This window comes from Amblyraja radiata, chromosome 4 (genome assembly GCF_010909765.2).
Source record: "Amblyraja radiata isolate CabotCenter1 chromosome 4, sAmbRad1.1.pri, whole genome shotgun sequence".
Taxonomy (NCBI): domain Eukaryota; kingdom Metazoa; phylum Chordata; class Chondrichthyes; order Rajiformes; family Rajidae; genus Amblyraja; species Amblyraja radiata.
Genome location: NC_045959.1, coordinates 76,150,811 through 76,167,613, shown reverse-complemented (window position 1 = coordinate 76,167,613; position 16,803 = coordinate 76,150,811). Strand labels below are relative to the sequence as shown.

General features: G+C 43.6%; 1 protein-coding gene across 1 annotated transcript in view; it reads left to right on the top strand.

Moving 5' to 3' along the window:
- Positions 1-1,337: 1,337 nt before the first annotated feature.
- nsmaf (neutral sphingomyelinase activation associated factor) overlaps positions 1,338-16,803 on the top strand; it is a 93,067-nt gene continuing 77,601 nt past the window's right edge. Inside the window, exons 1-3 of the mRNA XM_033019769.1 lie at positions 1,338-1,466; positions 11,014-11,103; positions 16,233-16,311. Of these exons, the coding sequence (XP_032875660.1) occupies positions 1,429-1,466; positions 11,014-11,103; positions 16,233-16,311 (207 nt within the window). The 5' untranslated portion in view covers positions 1,338-1,428. The remainder of the gene's footprint in view (positions 1,467-11,013; positions 11,104-16,232; positions 16,312-16,803) is intronic.

The window sequence follows — 16,803 nt, the reverse complement described above, 5'->3', positions numbered from 1 at the left end:
GCTCCAGTGGCGGTGGGCGTTAGTGGCGGTGGGCTCCAGTGGCGGTGGGCGTTAGTGGCGGTGGGCGTTAGTGGCGGTGGGCGTTAGTGGCGGTGGGCTCCAGTGGCGGTGGGCTCCAGTGGCGGTGGGCTCCAGTGGCGGTGGGCTCCAGTGGCGGTGGGCGTTAGTGGCGGTGGGCTCCAGTGGCGGTGGGCTCCAGTGGCGGTGGGCGTTAGTGGCGGTGGGCTCCAGTGGCGGTGGGCTCCAGTGGCGGTGGGCTCCAGTGGCGGTGGGCTCCAGTGGCGGTGGGCGTTAGTGGCGGTGGGCGTTAGTGGCGGTGGGCTCCAGTGGCGGTGGGCTCCAGTGGCGGTGGGCGTTAGTGGCGGTGGGCTCCAGTGGCGGTGGGCGTTAGTGGCGGTGGGCGTTAGTGGCGGTGGGCGTTAGTGGCGGTGGGCTCCAGTGGCGGTGGGCGTTAGTGGCGGTGGGCGTTAGTGGCGGTGGGCGTTAGTGGCGGTGGGCGTTAGTGGCGGTGGGCGTTAGTGGCGGTGGGCTCCAGTGGCGGTGGGCTCCAGTGGCGGTGGGCGTTAGTGGCGGTGGGCGTTAGTGGCGGTGGGCTCCAGTGGCGGTGGGCGTTAGTGGCGGTGGGCGTTAGTGGCGGTGGGCTCCAGTGGCGGTGGGCGTTAGTGGCGGTGGGCGTTAGTGGCGGTGGGCTCCAGTGGCGGTGGGCTCCAGTGGCGGTGAGCGGCAGTGGCGGTGGGCTCCAGTGGCGGTGAGCGGCAGTGGCGGTGGGCTCCAGTGGCGGTGGGCTCCAGTGGCGGTGGGCTCCAGTGGCGGCGGGCTCCAGTGGCGGTGGGCGTTAGTGGCGGTGGGCTCCAGTGGCGGTGGGCGTTAGTGGCGGTGGGCGTTAGTGGCGGTGGGCGTTAGTGGCGGTGGGCTCCAGTGGCCGATGTCGCCCCCATACACCAATACCGGAGGCGGTGGTGGACGGGTCGGCTCTCCCTCTGCCGGTGGGCGGGGATGATTCGGTGAATGGGGTTGATGTCGGTGTGGCCCAAAGATACTAGAGGTGTGGCCCCCGTGCCGGTGGGCGGGCTTGATGGCGGTGCGGCCCTCTGCTGGTGGGCGGGCCCGCGTACTCCCCGTGCCGGTGGGCGGGCTTGATGGCGGTGTGGCCCTCTGCCGGTGGGCGGACCCGCGTACTCCCCCTGCCGGTGGGCGGACCCGCGTACTCCCCCTGCCGGTGGGCGGGCCCGCGTACTCCCTCTGCCGGTGGGCGGGCCCGCGTACTCCCCCTGCCGGTGGGCGGACCCGCGTACTCCCCGTGCCGGTGGGCGGGCCCGCGTACTCCCCCTGCCGGTGGGCGGGCCCGCGGTCGCCGCTTCCTGTTGTGTACCGGCCGGCTGTCTGTCTGTCTGTGCTGCATCGGTGCCGATCGCTCTTCATGTCCGAATGGCGTTCGTGAAGAAGCAGCTGCGCTGCAAGGAGAGGTGTGTGTCGGTGGGCTTGGCCGCTCAGGGTGATGTCGGGGTGGAGAGAGCAGGTTGGCCGTTGCGGACCCCGGGCCGGTGAGCAGGCCCAAGGGAGGCGGGGGCAGAGCTGACAGCTGCCGGGGCCCGGCACCGGGTACTGTCCGCCTTCCCAACGCCGCTGAGCGGCTGCCCGGAGCAGGGCCGCGCAGGAGCCTGACGTCGGCTTTGTGCTGCTTATCCAAGCCAGATGCCTTATTTCTCCTTAACTTTTAATCTCAATGTTTTAACTTTGAATCATCATTAAAGAACCCTCTGGTTCTCGTGGTTCGGCATTCAGGCTGCGGTCGAGTCAGTTTGTTCCCGTTGGGAGTTTCCTGCAGATTTGGTCCAGAGTTGATATGATTGTCGCATGGCTGCAACTATTAATGATTTCACAAAACTTATTCTATGACTGCTGATATGATGTCGTTTGCAACTTTAAATTTGTTGTTGTTACCTATTTTTCGAATAGGCATGCACACATTATTTTATAGCTCCTCGTATCTTGTGGACAAGGCAGGAACACCATGCCCAACTGTTTTTGCTGCCTGTTTAGTACTTCCCCGTATATTGATTTCAACCAAGAACCAAGAAAACACTGGTGGTGTTGGTCCATGGTGTCTAACCAGTTGTGATGCAGTGGGTGGAACAGTTCCAAACACTTCTTTATTGCACGTGATTATGCAGGGCTACTAGTAAAATGTAAAGCACATTTGTAAATGCCATTCAGAAGATGATGTTGAATCAGTCAGTTGGTGTTCCTGTAGTGTTGTTGGGAAGGGAGCAATAGGATTTTGATCCAGTTATTTAAGTGGTGAGTTATATGTCCAAACCAGGCTGTTGTGTGATCTGATAGTAGATTCCATTACGTCCATGAGGTTCCTTGAGGTAGTGGAAGTTGTGTTTAGGATGTGCTGATGGTGAAGCCGTGAGAAGTTATTGCCTTTCATTTGTAACAATGGGGTGTCAATGACAAAGATTAATTGGCAACCACCGTCTAAAAAAAATCAAGTGGCCTCCTTCATCCTGTCAAGCTTCTTGAGTGTTTTAGGAGATGCTCTCATCCAAACAGTGGCTTATATTTCATCATTCTCCTTACTTGGCATTCTGCCACATGTGAGATAATCAAGGATGTACTGAGTAACCAGCTTTTGACCTGTTCTTATAGCAATGACATTGTCATTGTGTTTTTCAATGTAAGTGACATCAGGATGTTGGTAGTGGAGCAGGTCAGTATTGGTGATGCTATTAAGGCTCACTGAAAGCTGATTGGATTCTCTCATTGGAGATGCTCATTTCCAAGAACTTGTTTAGAGCAGCTGTTTTAGCCCAACCCTGAATTTTATATACATCTTGCTGGATAAGAGCCAGACTGTGAGTGTAAGTGAACAAGAGAATAAATAAGAGCAATCACCAATGAACATCCCATCTTATTGGAGGAAAATACATTGATGAAACAGCTAAAGATAGTTGGATCTGTGGCACATGCTAGACAAAGTAGAAAGAAAGTATGAAACAGATATTTTTAGAGGGCATGGTATAAAGAGGAGGAATTGAAATTCCAGGAATATTGCCACTGGTTCAAGGGAGCTGGAACTAGTACAAACTGGAAAGGCTGCATCTAGACAAGATTGGGATTGATGTCCTTGAAGGAGGTGTTTGCTCGTGTGGGCAGCTAAAACCAAGATGGTAGGGTGGTGGGAATATTTGCAGTGAGACAAAGGAAAAGGATATAATAACAGAATAAAGGATGGTAAACCAAAGGGATGCCAGAGAAATCAGGGGTGAGAAACAAACTGACCATGTTTCAAAATAATGCAAACGGGATGAAAAATATTAAGACAAAGTCTTCAGGTGTGATCTTTTAACGTGCAAATTATTTGCATTAAAGCGAATGCACTAATCATGCAACTGCACGTAGACACAAGGAACTGCAGATGTTGGTTTACAAAAAAAACAGATAAGTGCTGCAGTAACACAGCGAGTCAGGTAGCATCTCTGGAGAACATGGACAGGTGACATTTTGGATCAGGACCCTTCCTCAGACTGATTGTAGTGGGGGGGAGGAAAAAGCTGGAAGATAGGTAGGGGCTGAACAAAGTCTGGCAAGTGATAGGCATATACAGTTGCAGGGATTTATTGATGGCAGATGGTTGGACAAAGGCCAGAGATGAAAAGACAAAAGGTGTGAGATAAGGATAGAAGAGGCTGGGTCTTGTCAATGTAAAGGAGTGACACATGGAACTGCAGATGCTAGTTTACAAATAAATATACAAATTGCAGGCGTAACCAAGGCCTGCTGGATCTCCTGGTTGTTAACTGTTTTAACTCCACTTCCCATTCCAACCCTTCTGGTTGGGTTTTCTCCATTGCTGGAATTAGGGCACACACAAACTAGAGGAGTATCACCTTATATTCTGCTTCTGCAATGGTATGAATACTGAATTGTACAAATTTAGGTAACTAGCCTAAAACAATTCTAAGGGGGAGAAAATGCAAATGCAGTTGTATATGGACCTCCAGATAGTGGTGGTGATGTTGGGGTGGCGTTAACCAGGCAATTATAGACAAACAAAAAGAGTGCAACTGTAATCATAGGTAACTTGAATCTACACAGATTTGGCTAGCTAAATTAAGAACAATAGAGTGAGGACTGAATTCCTGGAGAGTAAATGGAATGTTTTCTTGGGCCAATACATTGAGGAGGCAGCTAGGGAGCAGGTCATCCAAGACTGTCTTTTGTGCAGTGAATAACGCTCACTTAGTGATCTTGTTTTGTGAACCCCCTCCAGAATGAGTGCCCATAATATCTTAGATTTCTTCATGGAGAAGTAATGACATGGTTGATCACGAGACGAGGACCCCAAGTCTAAATAACTTCAACTATGGTGAGATGACGTGAGAATTGGCTAAAATGGATTGTGGAACTTTACTTTTGGGGTTGACAAGTAATCATTAATGGCAAACATTTAAGGACCCCCATGGATGAGCTAAAACAACTATTCATTTGTGTGTGTGGTAGAAATATAAAACGGATAGGATGGCTAAGCTATGACTAATGAAGGAAATTGGGGATCGTGTTGATCTAAGGAGAGGATGTAAATTGGCCCAAAATTCAGGGAACGGTTTGAAATGTAATAAAGAAGGGCTCAGGAATTTATTAAGAGGGTGACAATGAGAATATGGAACATAATAACTGAGTAAAAGCTAGCGTGGATTATGTGAATAGAAAAAAGTTAGTGCAGGCAAATGTAGGCGCCTTATGGGCCTGTCCCACTTAGGCGATTTCTCAGGCAACTGTCAAGTTGTAGCAGGTCGCTGAAAAACTGGCGACTGGAACAGCGACTGTCTGAGTCGAACATGCACATTCATACACACATCGCTTCCTTCACCAGTCAGTTATGCAGGCGGGGGACAGGGCAAGCGGGTGGAGCGCTGTCTGAGTGAAATTCACACGGTGTAAAGCCAATGTGATACAGACACACACCACGGTGAACAGGAAGGTTGGTGCTGTAATTAAGACGGTGAAAACACAGTGTACGGGAAGGGTCACTTTAGTCCTTTAAAAGAGTGGGGGAGAGAGGGGGGGGGATAAGGAGTGGAGACAACTTTTAAGAAGCCAGAGATATACGGCTATGAAGCTCGGCGGACATTAACGTTACCGATCGGCTATTATCGTTGGTTCTGAAAACTACTGTTTACAGTTTTTCCAATGAGCCAATGAAACTCACCAATCAGCACCGGCGACAACCTATGACAACCTACGACCTCCTGGCAACCCACTACAACTGCACCTACGTCACGAGAATTCTCGCTACTCTCCATGGCGTCAAAATTCTTGCCGGTGCTAATTTTTCAACATGTTGAAAAAATGTTCAACTGAAAAATTAGCGGCGACCTGAATGAAGGCACGACTAGTTACGAGAATGCGGGAACTACTCACCACCATGTAGGCGAAACCCTGGCAACCTCCGGCCAACATGTGGCGACCTTGTGTCGACCTCATAGTCTCCTGTAGTCGCCTAAAAAGTCGTGTAAATGGGACAGGCCTATTAGTCAGAAACGGGAATTTATAATGGGGAACAAAGAAATCGCTGACCAATTAAATATAGGAAGGAACTGCAAGATATATATCTTGGTTCTGTCTTCGCAAAATAAGACGAAAATAAATTCCCAGAAATGCTCTAGAAGCTAATGAGAAGGAGGTACTTAAATAAATCAATGTTACTAGCAAAACGTTGTTATGAAAATTGATGAGATTGAAAGCTGATAACTTCCCAGGGCATGATAATATGAATCCCACAGTAGCCGAGGAAATGCTCTTGAAATATTGGATACATTGATAGTCATTTTCCAATATTCTTTGGACTTTGGATCAGTTCCTGCTGATTAATCAGTAGCTAAGGGGAAAGATTTGATAGGAATCCGAGGGACAACTCTTTTTCACAGAGGGTATTGCGTTTATGGAATGAGCTGGAGGTAGTTGAAATGTGTAGAAAAGGAACTGCAGATGCTGGTTTACTTAGACACAAAATGCTGGAGTAACTCAGCAGGACAGCTGGCATCTCTGGAGAGAAAGAATGGGTAATGTTTTGGGTCGAGACCCTTCTTCCGACTGAGAATCTGTCGTTTCACACCTTACCCTTCCATATCTCTAGTCTCCATCTCCCCTGATGCCCCAAGTTTTTTGCAGCAGAACGTGAGTAGCAGTGTCCATTTGGCCACGTGTAAAATGTATGAATTAAAAGCAGAGTAACTGTTTTTATATTTATTGTTTCTTTTTTTATTGTTCATATTTTGTGTTTAAGCTTTCCATTTAAATACTTAATAATGAATAGAACTTAAAATCATGAAATAAAAATTTAGTTTGCTCACCTATTTTAGCGATGTCTCATTCTGTAGTCCCTCCCGTTGTCTAACGTCGCCAATGCTATAACGTTTTTTTTTTTGCCCTCAACGCGATTATAATGACCCTGGAGTAAACTACGTGCCTCATGGTGGGTTAGGTGCTGGCATTTTGTTAGGGAGCTTAGAAATCAGACCAATATGTCCAATATGTCTTATAATTTTTTTTACCTTTTTTTCTTTTTTCAAATTTTGAAAGAGTTAAATTGTCAAATTTTGGTTGATTTTGATCACAAATTAGCTCAAAGAGATCATAGGTGGGCCCATTTTTAATGCTGTGGTATTTCATTATGATTTAATAACTTTCAAATTTGGCCAACATGTCACCCTTATTTACCGAAACACCCATATAATAGAATACTTAAGGGAATTAAAATTAATATCTCCAAATTTGTGGATTACATCTTTGGATGGGAGAATGAGCTGTGAGGAGGATGCATGGATGTTCCAGAGTAATTTGGGCATGTTGAGTGAATGAACAAACGCATGGGAGATGGAGCATAGTGTGGATAGAGTGAGGTTATCCACTTTGTTGACAAAAACAGGAAGGCAGATTATTATCTGATAGATGAGGAAAGTAGGAGTTGGATGAGTATGTGCACCAATCAATGTAAGTAAGATGCTCTATTGCTTTACGGTGAGTAAGGAAGTGCAGGTACTGGGATGTCTTACTGTAATTGTATAGGCTTTGGAACTGCACTCTTGTTCTCCTTATCTGATCAATGGAAGGAGTGTAGCTCTAGACCGATTCCTGGGATAACTTGATTGATGTGATGAGAGATTGGGATGATTGGATGTATTAATTTCAGTTTAGAAGATTGTGAGGTTATTTTATTGAAGCATTTAAAATCCTATTGGAACTGGGTAAGCTCAGTGCAAGAAGGATGTTCCTGATAGTAGCAACGTAGAGATCCAGAAATCACAGTCCAGGGATATGGGATAGGCCATTTAGGATTGAGACAAGAACCATCTTCATCCAGAAAATGCTGAACCAGTGGATTTGTTGAACACAGAATTAAATTCAAGGTCAGATCATTAAGTATATGCAAGGAGTAATAATATTTCTATAGCCAAATGGATCAAGGGTTAAAAGACAAAAAGCAGGAACAGCGTAGGAAATTTAAATGACCAGCCACAATCCTATTGAATGGCAGAGCAGACTTAATCCTATTACTATTTTCCATGTTTTTTTTGCTTCTGTGACCTTTCTGAAGAACTCTTCCAGCAATGCCTTAGCTGAAATTGACCTACATCTTCCATTGTACGAGGCTGTTTTCCTTCGGATTCCCATTGACTTTTATGTTACAATGCCAAATACAGGTGTGGCTTTTGTATTATAGAAAATAGGTGCAGGAGGCCATTCAGTCCTTCGAGCCAGCACCGTCATTATTGTGATCATGGTTGATTGTCCCAAATCAATAACCCGTGCCTGCCTTCTCCCCATATCCCTTGATTGCACTAGCCCCTAGAGCTCTATCTAACTCTTTCTTAAATCCATCCAGTGATTTGTCCTCTGTGGCAGGGAATTCCACAAATTCACAACTCTCTGGGTGAAAAAGTTTTTTCTCACCTCAGTCTTAAATGGCCTCCCCTTTATTCTAACACTGTGGCCCCTGGTTCTGGACTCGCCCAACATTGGGAATATTTTTCCTGCATCTAGCTTGTCCAGTCCTTTTATAATTTTATATGTTTCTATAAGATATTGTCGTGCTAACTTTCATATTGGTTCTTTTGTTCATATTTGGATCAGAGCTGTTTTGTTCTGGACCTGAGCGTTCCTAACAAAATCCAACTGACCATCACGTTGATGAACAATTAGTGCATGATACCATCAAATATTTCTAACTGTTCTTTGATGTTGAACGTAGACTGATGGGGCAGAAAGTGGTTGAATCGGTGTTATCCTGCTTTTTGTGGACAGAACGTACTGCGCAATCTTTCACTTTGGTTGGATAAATGTCAGAGTTAATGGTGCAGTGAACAGCGTGATGTGGCTGGTTATGAAGTAAAGGTGTGGCTGGTTATGAAGTAAAAGTCTGAAATATTCAGTCAGGCCATTAATAGTCCCTAGACTTTGCAATATCCAATGTTATGACCTCCCAATTAAATATTATATTGACGATTCTTTTTGAGACAGCACTCTGAACATGGCTTGTTCCTTTCAACGGTTGGCATGCATGTAATCTTGTGTTAAGGTGCACAGGATTGCACCCAAGTGTTGGCTGAATTACGTGTGAGCATTAAAACCCATGGGACATAACCAGATCTCCAGTTGTCTTACATTTCCCCTTCCTCTGCCATTGGATCACGACCTTGCTTTGTGAAATCTATACAGCAGCTGGTGTGCAATACAAAGTTTGGGATCTGAAAGGGTCAGGACCTCTGTGGACAATTCCAACATTGACTGATTGAACCCCATCTGCCATCATGGTTTGGGAACTGATCTTTGACATCAATGTTGATGCACTTAGTGAGAAGCGATGGCTAGGAAATGGCCAGATTAATTGTTCGAAAAACCCTTCCACTCAACAAGTCCACGCTGACCTACGATCACTGGTTCACACTAGTTCTATGTTATCCCACTTTCTCATCCACTCCTTGCATACTAGGGGCAATTTACAGAGGCCACTTAACCTACAAACCTGCACGTCGTTGGGATGTCAAAGAAACTGGAGCACTTGGCAGAAACCTACATAGTCACAGGAAGAAATTGCAAACTTCACACACACACACAGCATCCAAGGCCAGATCAAACCCAGTTATCTGGGGCTGTTAGGCAGCAGTTCTACCAATGTGCCACCCCTAGTTTAAGATATTGTCTATGACTATACTTCTTGGAGGGGCAAACTGGAAATTTAGTGTCAGCATCAGCCCCACCCACACTCCAGTGCGCACCCATTTCTCCCTCTCTCCACCCCCGCTTTCCCTCCCCTCTGTCCCATTCCACCTTTATCTCTTCCACTGACTTTACATTTCACTCTTCTCTCCTTATTAACACCATTTGTCTTCTTTTTGTCTGTAGATTTTGTCCACCCAACGGTCAATTATACTATCCCAATCTGTATCCACCTATAACCTGCCAGGCTCTGTCCCACCCCTGCCTCTTCTCCAGCTATCCCCACACCCCTCCCCAATTAATTGTTCTGAAGAAGGGTCTTTACCTGAAATGCCACCTATCTATTCCCTCCACAGATGCTGTCTGACCTGAATTGTGTTTTATGCAAGATTCCATCATCTGCACTTCTTAGTTTAGAGATACAGCATTAAAAATAGGTCCTTCCATCATCCATTCACAATAGTTCCATGTTATCCCACTTTCTCATCCACTCCCAATACATTAGAGGCAATTTTAGATGCCTGCAAACGTGTTCATCTTTGGGATATGGGAGGAAACCCACATGATTATCGGGAATACATGCAAACTCTGTATGCACAGCAGTCGAGGTCAGGATCGAACCAGAATCTCTGATGCTGTGAGTCAGCGGCTCTACCAGTTGTACCACCATGCTGGTGTCCCACCCTGCACCTGACCATTTTGATCTTGGTTTCACTGTTTCTTTCACTTACCGTAACATCTTTTTCTCAGGTTTGACTAATTGTGGACCTGAGATGCATTATTTCAATGTTAATTATTGTGGAATAAAAGTGTTTAATTGGGGTAAGCATTGATGGAAATGCCTATAATCAAGGTCATTCATGGAAAATGACCTTGTTAGAAGTTATCTTTCTCTTCTCCTTCAGTTTTTTGACACACTTGGAGTTCTAGCCAGAGAATTGCCTCCAATGTATCTCTTTGGCCAGAGCCACAGCATTGATTCACACTTGCTCCCTGATTTTACATTTCCCGTCATTGATATCAAATTCCAAGATACACTCCATCTGCCCCTCATTCCTCATCTGTCAACTATTCCATCACTATAACCCTCCAAGGTATGTGTGGACCTATATTTCTAGCCTGTAACTCATTCCTCACTGCCAATTCAGATTCTGCCAAAACTCTCTACTTCTTCCTTCCTTAAAGCATGTCTTTATTTCCCACATTTTTACTGTATGGTGTCAAGATTGGTGTCGAAAATTTGGAATACACTTTCGTACATTATTGGGATGCTAGAGGTATTAAATATTTGAAAGTTCTGTTGGTCTAAAAGTCTTTAAAACATGTTTTGTTTTAACTATACGTCGACTTCCCTCTGCAAAACCGGTTTATGTAGGTGCATAGAAAATGATTCTTGCAGAATGTTCTGAATCTCTGGAATTCTCTAACCCAGAGAGTTGTGGAGGCAGGATCATTAGAAATGTTTAAAGTGGAGGTAGATCTATATTTTTTAATTGGGAGATTGAGGATTAAGGGGATCTGGCATAGAGGAGGAATTGAGGCCTGGAGTAAACCTGGAGTGTGCAAGCTTGAGGGGGTAGGTGACCTCCTCCCATTGCTATTTTCTTGTGTTCCTGTGCAATCAACAGCTGCAGGTGAGTATGGCATAGGAGATCTCACATCAAATAAATTTAATGGCTGTTCCTTCCAAAATATTTTAAACTGATCTGGATATGCAGCTTTCTATGGCAATAGATCATTTCTTTATCGTGTTCTGTTTTTCTTCATTTTTTTTATACCAAATAGGTTTACTCTGTTGCTGCTCGACCTTGAAGAGTATTACTTTGACCATCACACATTTTATCATGTATTTACCAACAACAAAGGAGAGAAAAGGTACTGTACATATGAACTCTAGTTTTATGCAGTGTTATTGGTACCCGTTTCTTATTATTGATACAATAATCTGCTGGAGGAATTTAGCAGGTGGAGCGGCATCTATGGTGTTGGATGTGGTGGGTGGGGCTGGGGGGGAAAGGATGGTTGATGTTTCGGGTTAAATCCCTGCAACCAGACTTTTTATTGGTATATTCAAACAGAGCTGTTCCAATCTCAAGTTGTCCATTGCTTGACAAATACCAGGCTCTGTACTGTAGAACTTTTATATAGAAAATAAACTTATAAAGATGAAGCAGGACTAATTTGGGGAAAATGTTCCCAAAAGTTATTTGCAAGTTGGAAAATTAGTCTAAGCTTGTTGTACGTTTGAAACCATGGTGTATTTAGTGCTTGCACCGTGAAATAGATGTTTTGTGATATTTTTGCCCATTTTCCTTGGAACATTATTGAAAATATATATATTTTTTTTTAACTCATCCTCGAATAGGGCAGAATTGACGGTAAAGATCTGCACATAATTGCCATCTGATTTGGCAAATTTTCAAATATTAGTTTAGGATCATGGTGAAGTAATCATCTGCCGTCGTCCACAATCACATGATAAATGATCATTCCAGTAAGTTACTGTTGCATGCAGAGCAAAGCATTGCTATCCTTGCCTTAATGATATTTTAATGATTTCATGAAAATGTCAGTAGTGAGATTCATAAGTTTGCAGATGACACCACAATTGAGAGTGCAGTGGACTAAAGGTTAGGGATGTAGATGTACTGAGAAAGTGAGCAAGCAAATGGCAGATGCATTTTAACATGGACAAGTGCAAAGCGATGCTTTGTAGGAAGGTAACCCAGGGCAGGACATAGACAGTGAATGGCAGTGCCCTGGGGAATGTTGCTGAACAGAAACATGATGCATGTGTATGGTTCCCTAGAAACAGGAAACCACGTGAACAGAGTAGAATGGAAGCTGAGGCATTGAGTATAAGTGTTGGGAGACTATGATCAAAGATCATAGAGCTGAGCAAGATACTGCACTTGGCGAAAAAGCCGTAGTACGTCATGGGTAATTTTTCACGCCATCCTGAAATGCCCGTGATTACGTCATGGCGTCCACATTACATCTACAGCTCACTGACTGAATAATATAGATGCCCTGACTGAAAATCACACCCTTCCGATCAATTATTTTAGGATAAGCCTTTCTAGAGAACATGCTACTTTTTGCTTTGCCATTTCAAAATATAGAATTTTGAATTTGGCATTTGATTGGTACAAGGAGAATACAAAACTTGTAATATCTATTTTGTTTACACACTGTAACTTTCTACATTTCTACTTTTGGGTATGTATGTGACAACTATGGCTCATGGAATTTTCTCCCACACTACTAGTTATATTCGTAACAACATATTTAAATACGTGACATTTTCGATCTTTCCCAACCCCTTACAAAATGTCTGAAGAAGGGACCCGACCCTAAACGTCTCCTAGCCATTCCCTCCATAGACACAAAATGCTGGAGTAACTCAGCGGGTCAGGTAGCATCTCTGGAGAGAAGGAATAGGTGATGTTTTGGGTCGAGACCCTTCTTCGGACCCCCCATAGATCCAGCCTGACCTGCTGAGTTCTCCAGCACTTTATGTTCTGCTCTTAAAATAAATTTGTGGTCCGCTGAAGAAACTACTCTCTGTGCAAGTTTTGCTATACACTTCATACCGTAGAGCAGATCATGATACACCCTGAGTGAATCAGTGTGGTTAGATTATTTTTTTAAATCTGTTGTCTATAATTAATCGATACCCACCCTAAGTACCTTGTATCAGCTTTATTGTATGAAATGTTTGTAAATGCTGCACAGTCCTATTTATTTTTAATCCAACCTAAGAACAAATAAAGGTGGAAAAACAACTATCATGTTGTTCTTGTAAGATATGTCTCAAAATAATCAATAATTATATTTTTACTCACCTAGTCACATTAGGTTATTGGATTTCACAGTTTACAGCTGAATCGGTTTAGGCATTTTTAGTTGTTGTATGGGTAGGTTTGTTATTTCTGATTTGGTAATAAGGGGGAGGGGGACTTTTTGCTGTCTCTTCAGATGCTTTTTCTAATCTCCTGGTGACTAATTTCATGCTTCATTGCAAGTTTGCATGACCATTTCAAATTCTACATGGTTATTAAGTTATATATAGTTTTATTTAGAGTGGACATATTAGGGGACCAAATCTGCACACAATACTCCAGGTGTGGTCTCACTAGGGCCCTATACAACTGTAGAAGGACCTCTTTGCTCTTATACTCCTCTTGTTATGAAGGCCAACATGCCATTCGCTTTGTTCACTGCCTGCTGTACCTGCATGCTTACTTTCATTGACTGATGAACAAGGACCCCCCAGATCCCATTGTACTTCCTCTTTTCCCAACTTGACACCATTTAGATAATAATCTGCCTGCCTGTTTTTGCTACCAAAGTGGATAACCTCACATTTTTCCACATTAAACTGTACCTGCCATGCATCTGCCCACTCACCCAACCTGTGCAAGTCACCTTGCATTCTCATAGCATCCTCCTCACAGTTCACGCTACCACCCAGCTTTGTGTCATCTGCAAATTTGCTAATGTTACTTTGAATCTCTTCATCTAAATCGTTGATGTATATTGTAAAAAGGTGCGGACCCAGTACCGAGCCTTGCGGTACCCCACTAGCCAATGACTGTCATTCTGAAAGGGACCCGTTAATCTCTACTCTTTGTTTCCTGTCTGCCAACCAATTTTCTATCCATGTCTGCACTCTACCCCCATGTGCCCTAATTTTGCCCACTAATCTCCTATGTGGGACCTTATCAAATGCTTTCTGAAAGTCCAGGTACACTACATTCACTGGCTCCCCCTTGTCCATTTTCCTAGTTACATCTTCAAAAAATTCCAGAAAATTAGTCAAGCATGATTTCCCCTTCGTAAATCCATGCTGACTTGGACCGATCCTGATACTGATATCCAAATGTGTTGCTATTTCATCTTTTATGATTGACTCCAGCAGCTTCCCCACCACCGATATCAGGCTAACTGGTCTATAATTCGCTGTTTTCTCTCTCCCGCCTTTCTTAAAGAGTGGGATAACATTAGCTACACTCCAATCCACAGGAACTGATCCTGAATCTATAGAACATTGGAAAATGAACACCAATGCATCCACAATTGCTAGAGCTACTTCCTTAAGTATCCTGGGATGCAGAAATCAGACCCTGGGGATTTATCAGCCTTCAGTCCCATCAGTCTACCCAACACCATTTCCTGCCTAATGTGTATTTCCTTCAGTTCCTCCGCCACCCCAGATTTTCTGGCCACTAATACATCAGGGAGATAGTTTGTGTATTCCTTAGTGAAGACGGATCCAAAGTACCTGTTCAACTCATCTGCCATTTCCTTGTTCCCCATAATAAATTCACTTTTTTCAGTCTTCAAGGGTCCAACTTTGGTCTTAACTAATCTTCTCCTCTTCACATACCTAAAGAAGCTTTTACTATCCTCCTTTATATTCTTGGCTAGCTTACCTTCGTACCTCATCTTTTCTCCCCCTATTGCCTTTTTAGTTATCTTCTGTTGCTCTTTAAACATTACCCAATCCTCTTGCTTCCTGCTATTCTTTGCTATGTTGTACTTCTCTTTTATTTTTATACTGTCCCTGATTTCCCTTGTCAGCCACGGTCGACCCTTAATCCCCATGGAAACTTTCTTCCTCTTTGCAATGAACTGATCCTGCACCTTCTGTATTATTCCCAGAAATGCCTGCCATTGTCATTCCACTATCATCCCTGCTAGGGTATCTTTCCAGTCAACTTTGGCCAGCCCCTCCCTCATGGCTCCATAGTCCCTTTTATTCAACTGTAACACAGACACCTCCAGTTTACCCTTCTCCCTCTCAAATTGTAGATTAAAACTACCTCCTAATTAGTCCTTTACCTCGAGTTCCCTTATCAAATCCAGTTCTTTACACAACATTAAATTGCCTTCTCCCTGGTAGGCTCCTGTACAATTCTTTATTATAGGGAGAATTTGACTGACATCAACTGTGGAGGTCTTCCTTGGCCTGCCAGTCCATTTGCAATTAGTAAGCTCACCAGTGCTCTCTTTCTTCTTAATGATGTTCCACACAGTTGATTTTGGTAAGCCTAAGTTTTGGCTGATGTCTCTAGCAGTTTTATTCTTGTTTCTCAGTCTCATAATGGCTTCTTTGACTTTCATTGGCACAACATTGGTCCTCAATTTGATAAACATCAATAAAAGTGTTCAAAGGTGATGGAAGGACTGGAGGAAAGACTAGGCGCTGAGAGCTCTCCTATACCTGCATTAAGGAGGCAATTAAACACACCTGAACAATTACAAATCCTGGGAATCCACGTGTCCCAAACATTATATTTGGGACACATGAAATGGGGGGACTATGTATAAACCCAGCTGTAACCCAAAATGTATGAAAATGCCCTTTAATAAAATCTGACATTGTGCACTTTAACCACATGTGATTTTTTTAATATTACAAATCTCAAATTGTGGAGTACAGAAGCAAATAAATAAATGATGGGTCTTTAGACAGAGGGCACTGTAGACAGAGCTTGTTTCCTATGGTAGGAGTGTCTAAAACCAGAGGGAATAGATTTAAGGGGACATTTTTCACACAAAGATCAGTTGGTGTTTGGAATGAGCTGTTGGAGGATGTTGCAGAGGAATGGTAGCAACATTTAAAAGGGATCTGGACAAATACTTAATGAGCGGGTCATAGAGGGGTATGGTATTAATGCAGGTAAAAGTAATTAGTTTAAAGATAGATATGATGGTTGGCATAAATGTGGTTGGCCAAAGGACCTGTTCTATGCTGTACAACTTTGTGACCTTATTTATATTTTCGTTCATCTGATTCAGCCTTTAAGTACCTCCATTGGTTTCATCTGTTTTTACCCATATTTTAGTGGCAATTCAGCTAAAGAACATTTATTCAGCACTTTCTACTTTTTTCAACCATATATTCAATGTGGGGCAGAGAAAGAGATCGTACTGTTTGTGCTCATTGTAATAATTAGCATCATAACACATCTGACATCAGCATTGTGTCTTTATTGCAGAACAATCAAAGGCTCCCTGAAGATTTGTTCCAAATCATTGATCTTTGAACCAGATCAAATATCAGAACCAATTTTAAAGGTGCTGTTTTTATGATGTCTTTTTACATTCTTAATCCGTGATGTACCCTAATCAATATTTGCATATCTGCACATTACTTGGGGAAAAAAATGACGGGTTGCATAATACTTATTTTTAAAAGTGAGTGTTGAGTGTAAATGACGTGATTTAAATTCGCTGTTAATTTATTCTCCTTTTAGTTCTTCAGCTAATTATTTCTATTTCCAACATAGTTGGTGCTATTTTCATTGGTACACTTGCCTCTATATTACATTTACTCTCTGCATATATCTTCTTCTGCCCCTTGCCCTGGTCAGATTTTTGTAATGATGCAATCAATAACTATCCTCAGTAGATACACCTAATGAGCCAAATCCTGCAGATAGCCTATCCTATTGCTCTAATAGTACCCTTCCTTCTCTCACAATGCCAGGACATCCACACCACCCAATATCTTTTCAAAAGGGAAGAGGAGAGGATGTGCAAAAATACATAAATGCAAAATGTTCAAAG